Source organism: Anarrhichthys ocellatus, unplaced genomic scaffold (genome assembly GCF_004355925.1).
Source record: "Anarrhichthys ocellatus isolate YVR2014 unplaced genomic scaffold, GSC_Weel_1.0 scaffold4, whole genome shotgun sequence".
Lineage (NCBI taxonomy): Eukaryota > Metazoa > Chordata > Actinopteri > Perciformes > Anarhichadidae > Anarrhichthys > Anarrhichthys ocellatus.
The window spans coordinates 12,541,291-12,558,818 of NW_022280034.1; the positions used below are offsets into that span (position 1 = coordinate 12,541,291).

At 45.8% G+C, this 17,528-nt stretch overlaps 2 protein-coding genes across 3 annotated transcripts in view; one reads left to right on the forward strand and one right to left on the reverse strand.

Annotated features, from left to right (window-relative positions):
• The window catches only part of cpped1 (calcineurin-like phosphoesterase domain containing 1), a 30,785-nt gene extending 16,607 nt beyond the window's left edge, over window positions 1-14,178 (reverse strand). The window contains exons 1-5 of the mRNA XM_031843430.1: window positions 13,974-14,178; window positions 10,965-11,183; window positions 1,526-1,698; window positions 754-879; window positions 453-585 (exon numbers count right to left, since the gene is read on the reverse strand). Coding sequence (XP_031699290.1) covers window positions 453-585; window positions 754-879; window positions 1,526-1,698; window positions 10,965-11,183; window positions 13,974-14,037 — 715 coding nt within the window. The 5' untranslated portion in view covers window positions 14,038-14,178. The remainder of the gene's footprint in view (window positions 1-452; window positions 586-753; window positions 880-1,525; window positions 1,699-10,964; window positions 11,184-13,973) is intronic.
• A 1,439-nt stretch (window positions 14,179-15,617) lies between these two features.
• The window catches only part of shisa9a (shisa family member 9a), a 50,434-nt gene continuing 48,523 nt past the window's right edge, over window positions 15,618-17,528 (forward strand). For both annotated transcript variants that reach the window (XM_031842852.1, XM_031842853.1), the window contains exons 1-2: window positions 15,618-16,582; window positions 17,294-17,400. In XM_031842852.1, the coding sequence (XP_031698712.1) occupies window positions 16,068-16,582; window positions 17,294-17,400 (622 nt within the window). In that variant the 5' untranslated portion in view covers window positions 15,618-16,067. The remainder of the gene's footprint in view (window positions 16,583-17,293; window positions 17,401-17,528) is intronic.

A 17,528-nucleotide genomic window follows, 5' to 3' on the forward strand; every position in this document is an offset into this window, starting at 1 on the left:
TGTGTGTGTGTGTGCCAGGAGCTCCTCTTGTGATTCTGGCTAATGGCATATAAATCCTCTGGGCTGGGATCTTAACTGTGCTTCGGTTAGATATGCTCAAAAAGGAACAGGTTTAACGGGAATATTAGCTCGGAGGTATTAAGAAAAAGAAATTTAAGACGCAGTGACTTAAATCCATCATTGCGGAAAACACTGCTGATATTTAAGCGTTTCGGAAGCTGCTTGACCTTCTAAACAATACGACTTTGCTTCATCTCTTTTGTTAATTCTAACTCAAAAAGTTGAGAGATTAATGATATGCACAAATCTGGACGGACAGGCATACTGTCTGTTGTGTCGAAGTGCCCTTGAGCAAAATGCTGGACAGGAAACTTGCTAAGTCACTGTGAGTTGGTCTGCATAAATACACAGTACCTGGAGGAAAAAGGGGAAAATGAGCCCTGCTGTCCTACCTGCCTTCTTGAACCTGTCCAGCAGGTTTTGCCGGACCCCCTTCTGCAGGTTGAAGTAGTCGTCCTCCTCATCGGGACTCTTTAGGTACAGAGGAATGTGCTGGAACACCAGGACGTGTTTGGGTCTGGGTTCCTGAACAGAGACACATGTGAGGGGACGGGTTCATCACGGATCTCCTGAGACTAAATTCAATTGTGAGAGCAATTGCAATTATCCAAACACGGCAAAGGAAGACATTATCTAGCGGAGCGTCTTCATGAATCAGACAAGAATAGAATCATCTCAGCGAGGCCATTCTACCGTTGAGGAGGAGGCTCTGCTCAGCTGCTCCTCCAGCCACGTCTCCTGGGCCTCCTTCAGCTGAGGGCAAGCCGAGCCGTCGTAGAACAACTGGGAGTTCAGCACCAGGCAGAGGACTCCGCCCACCTGAGACGACAGGAGACAGAAGAGACCTACTGCTCATTCATTTAACAACAACAACTTCTTTACAAAGGACTATACTGTTGGAGTGCATTTTCTACCATCTATAATAATAAGTCTATTCCTACAGTGGCTTTGTTACCTAATTTGTATCTTCAGATCAACGACAAGTCATCTTATTTTTAAAAATACCAGGACTACGGCTCCTACACCAATGACATCGGCAAAATGAGCATGTGAGCAGGGCCCTTCAGTCAAGGAGGGCCTATGGCCTAAAAGATGTGTTCAAGTGGTTAGAAATATGTAAAAAAAGACTCGGTATACATGGGAGTAGGCCCACATGGAAATGCTGAGCGGACATAAATTGTGTAAACCGTGATTTCAACATGAAACTAGAATTACCGCATCACGGTCGTATCCCTCCGCCAACCAGTCATCTTGCAGTTAAATCCATGTTCGTCCAAAATAAAGTGACTTTATTAATACTTATTCGACATTTGTGTGAAATTGCCATAATTAGCAAATCAATTGTTGAGTTAGGGCCCAAAACGTAATTTGTGTGGTCGCAGTGACCTTTGGCCACAACTTCAAGCTACTCCTACTGGCTGTACTAACACTACTGCTAATTAAACATGTCCAGGTCTCTGCTTACCCAGAAGCTGAAATAGTCGTTCCCCCAAGCACTACAGTACTGCTCCAGTGTCCTGGGGGTGGGGGTGTTGCCCAGGTCGTGGTTTCCACTGACAAACACCAGCGGTATTGAAGGATCCGTCCCCTTCAAGGCTGCCTTCAGGTCTCGCTGCTGACCTTCTCTGAATGGGGTGTCTGGGGGGGGAGAAACTCATTGTCATAAGGTGAGAGACGGCTCGATGTCCGAGGTGGCGGTCACTTACGTCCACGTAAATAAAACAACACGGCATTGACTTAATTAATATTGACTTAATTATAAAAAAACGAGTCAGATTGAGAGTTTGAAGGGTGAGACAGGTGAGAGTCGCCTGAGGGAAGGGGGGGATTATTCGGATGATAACGATGACAGCTCAATAGTCTGTACAGCTGGACTTTATATCACCATGGTTACTGGCATGATGAGCAGTGTTTATCGAGTCCACGCGGCAAACCCAACCTTTGTGCCGAGCCAAGCGCTCTGCGGAGCACTCGTCAGATCCACCAGTCCGAGATACACGAAGCTGTTGGTTTCTTTACAATGTGTTCATTTGTTTGCTTGTCGGGGTAAAATCAGGAGCACTACGCTAAAAAGACGAGCGTACTCCCAGCGTAGGTGAAAAGACAGAGAATGGGTGAGAGTCAATCCTATTTATAATTTAGAATGAATATCAAACAAACCTTTCAGCCATTTATCTCGAGTTATTCCTCCGTCTCTCTCTTCTCCTCCTTTCTATTCATCCGAGTAATTATTTTACTGGCCTACTTTTGGAGCAAACGTTTCCTCGGATGTTTGGATAGGACTCATTACATAAGAGCCTTTTTCTGACAGAACATCTTGTGCATGACAGAGCGGGAGAATGCGGAGCTTAAAACGCATCAATATAAAAAATTTAAAAAAGGTAAAACGTTGTTTTAAACCCGTCTCTCTTTCTTAATTAAGCCAGCCTGTCAGACTTCTGTTTTGTAAAACAGACTCCTTTTACGACGAGTGAATTGCTTTCCTCACATGTAACAGGTTGTATTTCAAGAAGAACAAAAAAAAGATTAGTGACATAAAAGGTTCATCGATCACCTCTGGCAAGTCTCTTGGTCAATATTTACTACTAGGGAATGAAATATGTAAGAGATTAGGGCTGCAATATACAGAAAGAAAACTGACATTGCAATATTTTTTGCTTCCGTGTCATGAAAAGTAAAACTTAAACTGTTATACTATACATACCTTACTTATCAATTCAAACAGATAAATGCAATGGTTTTCCAGCGGGGGATGTGTAGTGCAGTTTAAACATGTGGTTTGGTCTCTGGGGAGTTGACCGTCTGAAGCAGAGTGTTGATGAAAACGATGGCGGCGGAGGCCACAACAATGCGGAGTCATTATTCCACAAACACAATATCTGACCGCTGCCACAATGATATACAGTGCAGACAAAGGCAGCCGCGCTAATGAAGCTGGAACGGATAGCAGGGGGGGGGGGGGGGGGGGCGCAAAGGTTGTCATTTGAAATGCTGAGGCGCTCCAGTGCAGCTGCTGGCTCTCGACTGACCCTGCTGTTCAATTGGATCTCGACGGAATTGATTTATTTATTCAAGAGGAGACTTCGCCTTGTTCGTTATTGCTACGGTCAGTTTCTCGGAGTTCTCAACAAGCTCGGATGACTCCAGAAGGGACCTTGTCACCTGCTCCAGTGGAGCTGGTTGGTAAATAAATAAATAAAAATATGTTACACGCTTGACACCATTCGAGTGTGAATGTGTGTAATAGAGTGAGTGGGAAGCATGGGTGGGGCTCAACGAACGAGACCGTGTAGCCGTATTTTACTTTCTTTGGATACATCAATGTGAAAAAAAAACAAAAACAAAAAAAACACTGGTGGCCTCAGAGAGCGACAGGGACGCTGCGCTGCCTTCTGCTCCCTCAAACCTCCCGGCTGCCTGCCCTTAACTACAGCCATCCGCTAACATGGCGACGGCCATGAATCATCCTTCAGCGCAACACAGCGTAAACCGATCCCCGACCACGGGTACGCCATCAATCCGTATTAAGGACACCTTGCTTTAGATTAATGGGGAGTGGCGATGGGCATGACATCGTGTCAGTTTAATATGTGTAGGTTGTTTGGACAAATATGTCCCGCTGCAGTTGGACCATTCCCGACAGCCTATTCGCTAGAAAACTGGATTCATACTTATCCGGTTATGTTTGTCAGTTGGCTCTCCTTCACTTCCCCTTAATGATAGTGCCATACAACATTGTGCGAAGGAACGCTTGCTTGGCAAGGGGTACAATACAGGGGGGGGAGTAGAGGATTTGTGACGAGAACCCATTTCCTGAAGTATGCCCAGGAAATAATGAAGGTTCATGAAGTAATTGAAAAATGAATTTTTATGCATACGTTTTCTCGCCCTGCTTTCCTCTTTTGGAATAAGCGACACATGTACCGAGCAGGGTATAAAAACACGATGGCGCTCTCAGCTCTCTCTCTCTCTCTCTCTAGCTCTGACTGAAAGGCCTTGTTCATTTAATGAGATTGTAACGCTGCGAGTGTCAAACCTTGACAGGAGACTTTGGCGAGTTCTCGTTGAGCCCGTCCAAGGCTGTGAGCACTTGAGATTGCACACGGTGTGCGGGGTCTTGCTGTCACATACATTTCCTACACTTAAACAACTATATTCTCAAGGTGTGGATTTGCGACGCTGACAGGCGGTGCTGATGTGGCACTGGCCTACAGCTTATGACAAGGTGGTAGCGAGGGATTCGTAAGGGTAGGGAGTCGTATTAAATGGATCCCACAACCTTTCAATGGTGCATGTGCAAAGTGCAAAGTGCAAAGTGCATGATGAAGTTCACCACAAGTACCGTAAACCCTAATGTCCTAATGTGAACTGTCACCATACAACTAGAGATGTCGCCACCTGATCGGTACCTGGGCCATCTGGACATGTTTTATATACACATGTATTTCCTTTCTTTATTGTGCTTTGGCCACCTTAAACTGCTAATTTGGCAACGCTGCTCTCCTTTACACATTTTGCTGCCGGTGAAAACGTGTGAATCTGAATGCATCTGGATAGTTTTGAACCAGGATCTTCAGAATTAGTAGTAGCTTGTGAATACATGTTTAATCAAAATGTAGATAAATATAAGTCTCAAATAAGACTCAGAATTGGCAGAAACCCAATGTTTGATTGGGATAAAAATTTAAATTGAATGGGACATCCCTACATAGAACCTCATCAAAATCAGCCATGCTTATAATCTTTTTCACCGTGATGATTCCGGGATGAACAAACATGGTTTCATGCAGTGTATAGATTTTATTGGAGGAAGAAAACGTTCTTTTAAACAATGTGAGAGTGTTCATGGGTTCAGTACATAAAAAGGTAACTGATATTATCTTCCTCCAAAATAGCGATGGGGCCAATACTAACAAAATGATGTGACGGTCCCTTTTTCTGTCAGTTACTCCTAGAGACATTCATGCACTCGGTTGTTCACATGACAAGTGACCGACGTAGATGTGTAAAGAAAAAAAAAACGGCCGTAAGGGAGAAGTTTGAACCCTGCCAAATTTCTCACCTCACCTTGGACGCTAATGTTAGTTTAACAGAACAATGCAGACATTGTCATTTGAAAGGTGTGGGGAGAGGGTGTGTCTGAAACGGTTCGACCATCCGACAAGCACTTCTGACGGAGTATACTAGTGCCTTAAGGATGCCTCCCTTTGGAGGACGTGGCTGTGTCTGGGCTACCTGTTGCCAGTGTGACTCAGATACGCCGTCAAAAGCGGATGGATGGAGGATCACCCTGATATTTACCACAGTGGTCCGAGAGGATCTTTGAACGGTGCATCTCCTCGGACACTGTGAAATGGTGAAGTATGTACTGTAAATGGTAACACAGAGGGACATTCCTAAATTTCTACACCCCGTGGTAGTCCCAAACTCCATTACAAAGCTATTACTGCACACGCCTCTGGACGATCCCATTAGATAAACACACAGAGAACCTCCCTGATCACCCCCCCTCCCCCCACCACCACTTCAAAAAAAGATTCCAAAATGCTTGTCCCTAAAACAAATTCAAACTCTCCTCTACTTCAGAATCCCGTGGAGAGACAATTAAACAGCTTTCCACAGATACAGAGAGGGGGGGACGGGGGGTCCCAAGGTAACCTCGACTTCACCTTTACGAGTTTGACTCACGTGCAGATGCGCACACATACCCGGGCGCTCTGCCCCGCTGCATCATGCGTAATATCCCTCACGAAACCCCAGAGACGAAGCTTGGATCCTTTGTAGTGCTCATTAGGAGGGTGTTAAGTCCAGCATGTTCCTCTAATCTAATCAGCTCTCTATCTCGCCCTCCCCCCCCCCCGCCCCCCTTTATCCTCTTCATTTGTCAGCTTTGAAAATAAGCGAGAGAAAGACGCGGGCAGAGGGATGGGCGCCAGATTGAAGGAAGTACTTCAGATGAGAAAGCGTCTCTCGGGGGTTGGCTTGGATTGGAGAGGAGACGGGGAATTGGGATGAGGGAGAATTCTGTCAGTAGAGGTCGCAAAGGACGCAATGCTGCGGGAGCAAAGCCAGCAGTTCTTTAAGGAACCGTTCAAGTCGAGTCTCAAGTCTTTCAGTGGCAAGTCCAAGTCTGTTATGGCTGTAAAGAACGCTCCATCGTCTGCTGCGTGACAGCCGGTCTGATTAGATCACGGCGCAGATATATCTTAAGGAATTCAAAGCATGTAGTGTATCATCACTCCTCTATCTATTAGCATACACTATCAGCAGTGATTAGTTGTGTGGTGCATAATAACTTGAAACAGGCTGGTGCAATAAATTATTTTAAAAAACAACGTACAAAGTCTTTAAAGTAAATAATAAATTTTGGCCTTAAAACTGGATATAGATTAATGTTACTTAATTAATACGTTAATAACAGTTAAGAGTACTAAATTAATGTATAATTACACTGGGTCTCGAACTAATGACACTTAACACATCCCTCCAGCCTCTTAAACCCAGAGATTCTCAACATTCATTTTTTGAAAGCCCAAGTCAACTCTCAAGTCACTGTGTGTACGCGACTTAAGTGCGACTTGGGTCCAAGTCCTAGTCCCCCCATCTCTGCAATGACCTGAGAATGTTTAGTTTTGAGGGATTGGGATTGTACCTCGTGGACTACTGTCATGGAACGCGACTGAAAGCCTCCGAGTACATCAGGGTTCAGTTTCAGAGCAATTGCAACGACAAACAGAACTTATTGATTCCGCACGCATTAGATTCAACTCGCACGGATGTTTCAAATAGATTCATCAGAGGCGAGAATGAATGTGTTTGTGCGCCGTGTCAGACTTGCAAATGAAGGATGTCAAAATAAGGTATGAGGCATGAGACCGCAGCTGCTTGCTAAGGAGAACAGACAGACGGAGGAGACAGACGGATAGCAGAGCGAAGGAGAGGAGAGATAGAGAGTGAGATCCGTGGGAACAGAAATACAGTTGCCAATTTCCTGTCGCCGACAGGCAGCGGTGTCGACAATGCCGGTTCACAGCCAGCTTCCCCTGGCCGCCACCCATTCATTCTGTATTGTAAATAAACATTTTAAGGGGAAATGTCAGCCGGGAGACGGAAGTAGCTCCGGCTATAATATCTCTTCCCTCCTCCCGACTTGTGCAGCAGCCCAGTTGCCAGGCAAGTGACGGACGTGGCGAGTAATGAGGATGGCACACACAACCTGTTGTGTCGAGGGCTGACAGTAACAAGGGCTGACAACACGGCGTTTAAAAAAGGTCCCCGAAGGCGTCGCGGTTTAAACCCCTTTGCTTACACTCTCCACTGTCCCAGCTCTGCGCGGGAAATAGATCTCGCCACGACCTATAAATGGGCCTGATTGGTGTGTGTGTGTGTGGGGGGGGGGGGGGGAGTAATGGATGGTGGCCATGTTGCGGTCTAAATGGCGCAGTCACAGAGATGATGAGGATACTTGGGACGCCTAGAACGAGGCTCTCGGATGATTGGGGCAGACCACTCCAGGAGTGTTCAGGACTGTCGCCGAGCAGCTAAAATTGGAGGTCGTTATGACCTAAAAAGCAGAGGAGAGGGAGGCGAGAGTGGCCCCGTGACTAAGCCAAGCTAAATCGGTGTTGCATGCGAATAGTTTTGCCTCGAGTCAAATTTTAGAAAACGGGGGGGGGGGGCCAAGGACAATTTACAGATGACATGTATGCACCACATAGAACAAAAACATTCGGCTAAATACGTCTACAAATCAGAATCAACCCAGAATTGTTTCCATCACGAGCCGCTCAAACATGTAAACAGACGCACAGAGACTCTGACATGCAGAGATGGAGAGGCAGGTTCGCCTGCTGACTTTCTCTCTCCCTGTGCCCATTCCCTCTAGGCCAGGCAGCCAGACAGGCACCTCACGCTACTCCCATAATTGTAATGCAGATGTGGTTTGCATAAAGTTGGCGGCTACTGGCTCTTTTTATTTGCTGCACATTAATTCTGCTGTGGGTCCCGCCGAGCCCATTCCTCTTATCCCGTTATCAAGTCAGGCAGCTGGACATCGAGAAGCACGCTCACCGCGCTGCGGTCACTTCATTACAGTGACTTCAATAAAAGCGTCCGCTGTTGCCTGCCAAACTACAAAGTCAACGCCTTCTACTGAGAAATACACGGGTATCGTCTACAGCTTAACAAACAGCTTTTACTTTATAGGTGGAATTATTTGGCTTCTGTTGGCAGGTTGGCGTTATTCATCACATCTCTGTTACTACCGAGACACGGGGCAGACAGAAGGGAGCACAATTGAACACAGCACGAGTCAAACACGGCGTGTCGGTTCCTAACAAGGTGGGGAATGAGCAGCGACATTATTATTTTGCTTTACTCGACCAGCTATGTCAAGGATGTAACCGACTATTTCCAAAAAAAAAACAAACCCGTTCTATTGTGCAAAGTCTGTTTGTCTGGCGAGACGGCGAAAAGCATCTGGTGAATTTGGGAAACCAGCTGCCAACCGTGGCAGAAGACGCCGGCCCCGCTGTCCCGGTTCCAAGACATCTAGCGTGTCTAACTCCCAGCATTAGATTGATGGAGTGAAACCAACGTTGCGCTTGCCGTTAAGAGATGATTCACAAATGATTGGATAGAAATGGGCCGTGTGTTCTCCATCTGCAGCTATTTCACCAAGCTAAATCTCACCTTCATACGAACAGCAACCAGGTGCTTCGTGCACACAGATATTGCACGCTGTCACAAGAGGTCGGACGTTTAGAAAGAAGACTTTACAAACAGGGCGGGGAACTAACTTTTGTTTTACCTCCCAGCTGCAGACCGTAAAAACACAACAGTTGGTATCTTATATAGATTTTTTGGGAATTGGATAGAAAATCAAAGTGTCGAAATCCTCATCAGCACATTAACTAAAGTTGCGGGAGAATAGCCAGAAGGCCTGTGCTTTTTCACAGATAAATATCACCTGCTGTCATAGGGGAGTTCAGTGTTTGGCTGGGTGGAAAACAGCTAATGTTCAGAACCTCCACGAGTAATATTCTGTAGCTGAAGCATCCAAAGGCAGATGTTGTTCACAGAGAGCATTAATTACATTAGGATTGTCTCAGAGGGCAGCAGAAGCTCCCCCCGTCTTCTGCCAAGAACCTATCAGACGCAGCAAGCAAGGTACAAGGTGGAAGGTTAGAGAGTTCTTGCTACATACGCTCTCCTTAAAGCCAGATCTGTAAATATAGATTCAGTATAACAATACACCACGTTGTCTATCGTACGCATCCTTTCCGTTAAGCGTTTTGGTCAAATGCCATCCGCTATTTACAGAGGTAAATAATTTTGTTTTGCAGGTCATCACAAAACAAAAAAAAAAAAAAAAAAAAACTCTGCGACCAGCTGCACCGGGGTCACAAATAAACAATTCTGCTCGAGGCTCAAAAAAAAAAAAAAGAGAAGAATAATGACAGCCGCATCACACGATGAGAGTCAGATTACACCGCGTCCCTATGTGACAGAGAAAAAAAGCGTGACATTTTTAATGGTTTAAGTCAGAAACATTCCTGTCACATTCTGCAGTTATGACAAATATATTTGACATTGGCATAATCGGAAAGTCATCTCATGTTGGCCAGGTGAAACACTACAACCCACCGCGGAAATAGAGCGAGCGGAGGCAGACTGCTGATCAGTCCGACCTCTACACACATCAGGATATAAGGTTGAAATATCAGTTCCAATGCCTGATGTAGCACAGATCTGTGGGAAGTTTAAATAATAAATTACCCATCAGCTTAAACTGAATGACATTTCGGCTCGCAAAGGCCACTAGCAAGTGTGAGCATTCAGCAACGGCACGTCTGGACTACGGCGGCTACAGAGATACCACGCAGAGGCAGCAGGAGCTGCGATTGGTCAGCTCGGGTTGCACTGTGTGTATTAAAAAGCTGTATTGTGTGTATGCCAGCAGGACGGGGCCTCATTATCTGAGTAGGGAAACTCTTATGTTCGCTGGCCTCACACCTCAAAAAGGTCAGCAGGTGTTAGCAGAAGAATAAACAATATGAGGTTTGATGGCTGATGGAATAATACATCATTTGAAAGTGTTTGGCTGGTGTTTGATGATCATTTCTAACGTTGCTCAGAACCACCCTTTGATCTCTTTGATGGAAAAACAAGATCTCAGCTTTCGGGGCACATGAATCTGTCAACACGTAGCTTTTTTTTTTTGGAAGTGCTGAAATCACAAACGAGGCATAAAACAAGTTGATCGGTGAAACGGTGTGTAGTGCGTGACATCACAGCTTGCGTTTCTAAATTGTTTTGCCGTTATCTGTAATTTGGGAGAGCCATTTCACACACGCTCGGATGAGTGCGGAATTTGCACGAGCCCGCGCGATGTACCAGATGCCGCGCGATGGCGCTTGTGGGACCGCTGCTGTGTCATTTGGTCGCACTAAAAAGAGGCTGAGCGGGGTTTAAACTCACACCACCGGCATCTGCGAGTGCACATTATGTCCTCCGACATTAGGCGGATAATTGGCAGCTGCGCTGGTTGATGCCAGTGGCTCGTTTGTCCATGGGAACGTCTCTTCGCGGCTGCGGGTCGTGCTGTCGTAGTTTCTTTACAGCCATCAGAACTCAGCATGCATTTATCGCTCAGAGGAGTTGATGGTAAGCAAAAAAAAAAAAAAAAGCAATGTACTTCAAAACAGCATTTCATCACGACGCAACAGCAGGACCCACAGAAAAATATGTTCATTCTCAAAGACGGGTGGAAAAACTGAAATGACAACCTCTTCATTTTGAGGAGAGATGGTAGGAGTAATGCTCTCGTGGGGTTCTTGAAAACTACAACATTTTAGAAAGGTTTTTAGGTGCAGTGCTTGTGTTTTAATGCGCTCTATCCCTACCTGGCATGGCATGGACCAGGTCTCCACAAAGCACTATGAACCTGGGCCTGGGTCTGAGCTGGTTGACGGCCTCCACGGCCTGCTTGGTGAGCTCGATCTCCTCCCCCCATTCGTCCCCTCCGCCGTCGCGGTCGCCGTCCCTCCAGGCCTTCATCAGCCCCAGCTGGGGGTCGGCGGCCTGGATGAAGAAAAATGGTCCCGTCCACTCACGCTCTGCATCTGAAGAACAGAGACAAGAACGAACTTAGCAGTTGCGTCGACGGAGACGGCTGCAAGGGTTACTACTGAGACAAGAATGAAATAAAACTGAATTTAAAGCTGCATCAGGCAATTTTACTGTGTTCAAATGTTTTTTTAGTGTTTTAAATGAGCAAAATAAAACACGTTTGAGATCATCATAGTTTGATAGTAAATGTGTTTATTATCCTTTCTCAAGATGTAACTCAGTCTTTACAGATAGTCAATACTGATTTACATGCATGTACAGATTTTAATATTATTCTCACTTACAATGTGTGAATTAGACCTGCAACGATCAGTCGATCAACAGAAAAATAATCGCCTATTTTTTTTAAACTATTTTGATTATCGAATAATTATTACAGTAATTTTTTCGGAATTTTTTCATTCTCAGCCTCTCAAATACGGAGATTTCCCGTTTTTCTAAATACATCATATTAAACTGAATATTTTATGATTTTTTTTGTTTTGGAACGACAAAACAAGACATCCAAAGACATCACTTTGGACTTTGAGAAACTGGGATGAACATAATGTACGGCCTTTTGTTAAACATGCACATGCTCACTGCATGAGACCAATGCTAAATAATTAACAAAGAGCTACATGTTAGAGCACGGACGCCAAAGAACAAGTGTTTTACATAATCCTGATATTGCGTAACAAAAGGGCCCGACCATCCAATCCCTCTAAAATATTCATTAAAAAAGGCAAACTGTTCCAGGCTTCCATGTATAGAACGGAAGCAGACACTTCATCTGGCTGACGGTAATGACAAGGTTCGACATGAAGGACACAAGACAAAAGCCCGGCCACGTGATATGGAAATGGAGTCCCTTTGTTGCCCGCAAATGGACCGATGCAAAGAGCAGGTGTAAACAGTTTCTGCTCCACTTGTTTGGTTTCCGGAAGGATGTGCAAAAAGCAGTGTGCGCCACCGTCGCTGTGGAGAGTCTGCATCTGCTCAAATCCCATCACTCACACTCAGCAGGGACGAGAAGCTGTTCAGCATCCTCCGTGTTTAACATGCTCTCCACGCGTCTCTCTCTCCCAAATGAGTTCACCAAGTCTGTCCTCCGGAGAAACTTGAACAAAGATGGGCAGAGGCGAGCAAAGAGCGCCTTGCCTCCTGGGAATCAGGCGAGTAAAACAATGACCCCCCCTTAACAACGATCTCCTCTGTGGAATTGACATTTAGAAAGAAAAACCAGGAGGGGAAACACATTCTACTTTTATGATTATCATCATTATCTCTTCAACCAAATTACATTAGAGCGGCTGTGGTCCAATCCAGCCTGGCCTTGATCTTAACCGATACACAGTGAGGACTGAGGATGAATTTTGAATTTGAACAGCTGCCATTACCACTGAGGTATATAATTAAGTTTTCCTGCTTCATCTCATCCATCAGCATTTACTTGCTACGAGAATACAGACCAGATCTGTATTTTAAGTACATCATAAACTCTCATCAGCACATCTTGAACTCCTGCAGCTCAGCATAGAGTTGAAACTCTGAACCAGCGCGCCTCATGTGAAACTCAATTCCCAACCAGTAACGTTTCCAATCACACAAATACACATACAATATGCAATGTGCATGTACACCCCCGTGCATGTCGGTCCCACTCCTGACTTATTAGCCATCTTATTTTGCGAGTGTCCTGAACAACAGACAACAATCTGCAAAGAAATTTACGAAAGCTGCAAGTCCCACTCACACAAATCCTGCAAGCTTTTTGTTACCGATGCATACTTTACAGCACAACGTCTCTCTTTGGAGTCAGACGTGTGAACTATTTCACAGACAAACGGAAAAAGAAACTTAAAAAACAACAACACCACCACCAGGACTTGCAGCAGCCGAAAAGGCTCCCATGACAGGAGATAAGAGGCAGCAGCCTTGTGTGGCTGCGCTGGTTGAGCAAAACTTCAAACATAAATCGCACAGATTTCTCAGGTGGCAGATTGTGCACTCCAAACAAAATTAATCATCATCTGAAATGAATGAATGATAAAAGCACACAGGGGGGGGGCTTGCTTTAAATGTCTTCCCTCGAGTTCCCTTAAATTAACTGGTTTCCTCCTGTAGGTGCTAAAGAAATAAGCAGACAGGAAAGGTTGAAAGGACATAAATGAGCACGTTAGTGCGATTGGTTTGACTGCAGGGATGAACCACTTTAGTAATGAAACACGTTGGACTAATTTAATCAACTCAAATGAGGTCGCAGCCACTTTGACAACAACAAGTTGTGCTACAACTCTTCCTCAAAAAAAAAAAATGCAGAAATGTGGTTAAACGTTTGCTGCAAACTAAGAGTTCCTCATTGGAGACCCTCTGGATTCAAAGTAGTGGACCAAAGTTTGAAACATTAATGTTAGCCTACTCAAAGTAGATTACAACCAACTCTTACATGTGGCCATTAAAAGTAAGATACAATACTTCTAAACAACAACATAAAAAGGAGCGTTGTTTTCCTGCACTGATTTGATTCATTGCCGCTGCTAACAGTAACGTTACTCATACGCTTTATTCTGTAAACACAAGCTAGCAAGCTAGCCTTGCTACGGTTGACAACCGTGTCCCCTGTTATCAACACGAAGCTACACAATAGCCGTCAAGTGGCTGCGTTAGCTCTGTCAAACTGTTCACCCGCAGTCAGCGACAACAACTTGTGTAACACCCCGAGTTAAAGAGAGAGCGTTAGCATTAGCATCTACGGTGGCTAACCGGCGGGGCTAAATAGGCTAATGACAGCTAGTCGCTACCTTCAGTCAGTCCGCTGAAAGTCCGATGCTTGGCTCTGAGAAAGATATCCTCACTCCCAGCCATGAGATCTAAATGTTAGAGTTATCTGAGCAAACTAGTTTGCGACTTGCAAGCCTGTCAGCGAGCCTCCGACACAGGTTTGGTTGAGTAAGTGTTGGGTCTCCCTAGCTGTCTTAACGGCTCGCTGCCTCTGGTGACTATCGGTGATCGACTATCGGTGATCGACTACACATGCCTGCTGGAGAGTCTGTGTGACTTTCGCTGCAGCGGCCCCCAGCCTGGCTACAACGTGCGGGCTTTATTAGGATACAGTATAAAGAGCGCATGTACGTCTCCACTCTAATAATGTACCCTCACAATAGCAATCCAGGTACAGCCTTTAACGTGTACTATCACTTATATGGCATGCATCATTGTTATTTTTAAATATGTTTACTGAATTGTCCTAATCCTCTTCAGGTGGTGGAGCATAAGCCTCTATAAATTAAACATCTGACATCCTCATCATTTTTGCATTTTTGTTTTAAAAAGTTCGGGAACCCCCGTGGTCGCCCCCCACAGCCCCTTGTTAACACGGAGAGAGGGACCTTGGACCGAGGAAGGATCCTTTCAGCACCATGGACAGAGGTGGTTCCACATTGAGCAGGATCCACCCATCCTTTTTTTTTTTAAATCTAACTGCTATTCTGGTTGCTTTAATATTTTCAGCATTTGAATGAAAGATAATTGTCGGTTTTGCTTGATTCCAATACATCCAGACAGTTCAAATAACCCTGGAGGTCCCATAGAGGTCTGCTTTTTAACGGCTAAATGAACCAAGACCACATTAGTTACAGGTTAATACAAATATGTTTTGCAGGAGGGACATGATGCCCTTCAGCTCATCTCCCGCGGGTCTCTCTCGCGGACCTCTTTCGATCTCTCTCTCTCTCTCTCTCTCTCTCTCTCTCTCTCTCTCTCTCTCTGGACTTGTTTGACACTGCACTTGAAGTACTCGAGATATCCACTAAATTCTATGCAAAGTGTTTTTTGCTTATATATAAGCAAAAGAGAAGTTCGGGATACGTCTAAGGTATATTGTGTTTGCTAAAAAGCATACATGTATGAAACACTATTAATGGGAGAGACGTCTTCCAATCGGACACCATTTGGGAATGAGGTTCTTCACTTTTTCATCTGAAAAAAAAAATCCGTACTACGATCGTAGTTTTGAGGATTTACCATTACCAAACCTCTTGCCCTTTTCCAGAAAGTCCCCAGGCATCTAGTGGAAATTACATGGGGCCACATCTTTGCTGAAGGGCTCTTTTTCAAAATAAAAGCCCTGATTTAGAAGCTATGTCAGCCACTGCCTATTGCAGCACACTACTTGTGAAAACAATGGCAACCTACTATGCTGAAAATGAATAAAGTGGGAAAAGGGGGGGAGGGGTGCTCCCACGCCTTTCCTCGAGGGCAAAACCGTATAGTGCGTAATCCGGGGCTTTTATCATAATACTATTTAACAATAAAGTCTCTCCCCCCTTCTTTCTCTCTCTCTCTCTCTCTCTCTCTCTCTCTCTCTCTCTCTCTCTCTATGTGTGTGTGTCTCTCTCTCTCTCTCCTCAGCCCTCGCAGTCTCACTCCCTCCCCATGTTCTCCTCCTCCTCTCCTTTTGCGCACCAGACTCTCCCACCCTCGCCTCTTCTATTCGCTCACTGCGCTCCCGTCCTCTGCGCGGCTTGTGTCTCTGCCTACTCCTGCGCGTAAGAGCGCACCCGATGGATATGCAAAGTGATGCACTCCTGAAAACGCCAGATCTGCGCCTGCAAATACCTCTGTGAAAGACGTACGGACGCGCAGCAGATAACCCGCGTCGGAGCGCTTTTAGTTAGATTAAGCCAAGTTCATTCCACGGAGACTGTTTTTTATTCTGCGCTTTTCTTTCTTTTGGATGATGATATGTTAATAAAGATGTTCGTCGGCGCGGATGACGGTGCGTTGCTATTTGGATGTGTGTTTCTGGACTTGTCAGCATATCATGACCGCGCGCCCTTTCCCCTCTCCCCAAGTCTTTTCGTGTCTGCGTGAAGTTGACCGGCGGAGGAAGCACGATGAGAGGGAAATACTTTCTCCTCTTCTTCTTGTTGCTCAAAGTTATGGCTCTCGTGTGCAAGGCTGACGGGGAGCCGGGGCTGCTCGGGGGATTCGTCATGATCGCCACCTCCAACGGCTCCAGGGAGGAGGAGAGCGTGTCCGAGGAGACCCCGCACACGGAGGACAGGTGTCGGGGTTACTTCGACGTGATGGGCCAGTGGGACCCGCCGTTCATCTGCAAGACGGGCAATTATCTGTACTGCTGCGGCACCTGTGGCTTCCGCTTCTGCTGCTCCTACAAGCACTCGCGGCTGGACCAGAGCACCTGTAAAAATTATGACACTCCGGTGTGGATGAAGACCGGACAGACGCCCTACAAAAAAATTAACAAGATAATCGACAGCACCAAAGACAAGACGAACTTAATTGTTTACATCATATGTGGAGTAGTGGCCATCATGGCTCTCGTGGGGATTTTCACCAAATTGGGGCTGGAGAAGGCGCACCGGCCTCAGAGAGAGAACATGTCCAGGTAAGTCTCTCCCTCTCGCGCGCGCGCGCGCGCGCCATCTGTCTGCCTGCTTCTCTCAGTGCGCTTGTTTACAAAGAGACTTGCAGTAGTAGCCTACGCACGCAGAGATGCGGAGCGCGCAACGTCTCGTTCATATCCTCATCTGCCCGCGATGTGCACATCAGAAGTGCATAATAAGGAATCAATTATCAAATAATGCATCAGGCATATAATGTCTCTCACACAGGCTGCGGTTGGCATGGCAACCAGAGCATCTCATGTCATCTTCTGTTTTCAGATTCTTTATGTGTGTGTGTGGGGGGGGGGTTGGAGAAAGAAAAGTGGATACTACATGCTCTCTCCACTCTGGTCTATCATCTGCTGTGGTATAGAATGACATTACGTGAGCTACACTTTTCTCATCAGGCGGGGGCGGTTTTCTCACTAGCGTAAAGGCGGCATGCGTATGCTCCATTGTGTATGATTATAGATAAGTGAAAACACTTTTCCACACCTTCACGGTGTCATTTAATAGGCAGGAGTGTATGTGCTGCAGAGACATTCCCATTCATCACGGGGAATCAAATATTTTCATTTATTTTTTCATAAAAAAAAGATTCTGTGCAGCAGTACAGCCCAGCTGAATAATGAAATTAGCCCTTGTTGTGCACAGTTCCTCATGTCTGCGTCCCTCGTCCCTCACCGCCTCTGTCTCTCTCTCCTGTCTGACAGGGTCGTCGCCAACGTGCTGCAGGGCGGGTGTCCAGGTGAGCAGTATCGCGGGGAGGAGGCCCTTGGGATGCATTCGCAGCACTATGTTTCCAGGGCCACAAACCTCCGTGAGTGGTTTTTATTTGTTGTTGTTGTCTGGACAGCTCTTTACTGGGTTTTGTGAACTGTTTAGGGCGGCATATGTGTGGGTGGGGAGTGTGTGTGTCAGCAAAAAAAAGAAGCTGTGTCCATGTTG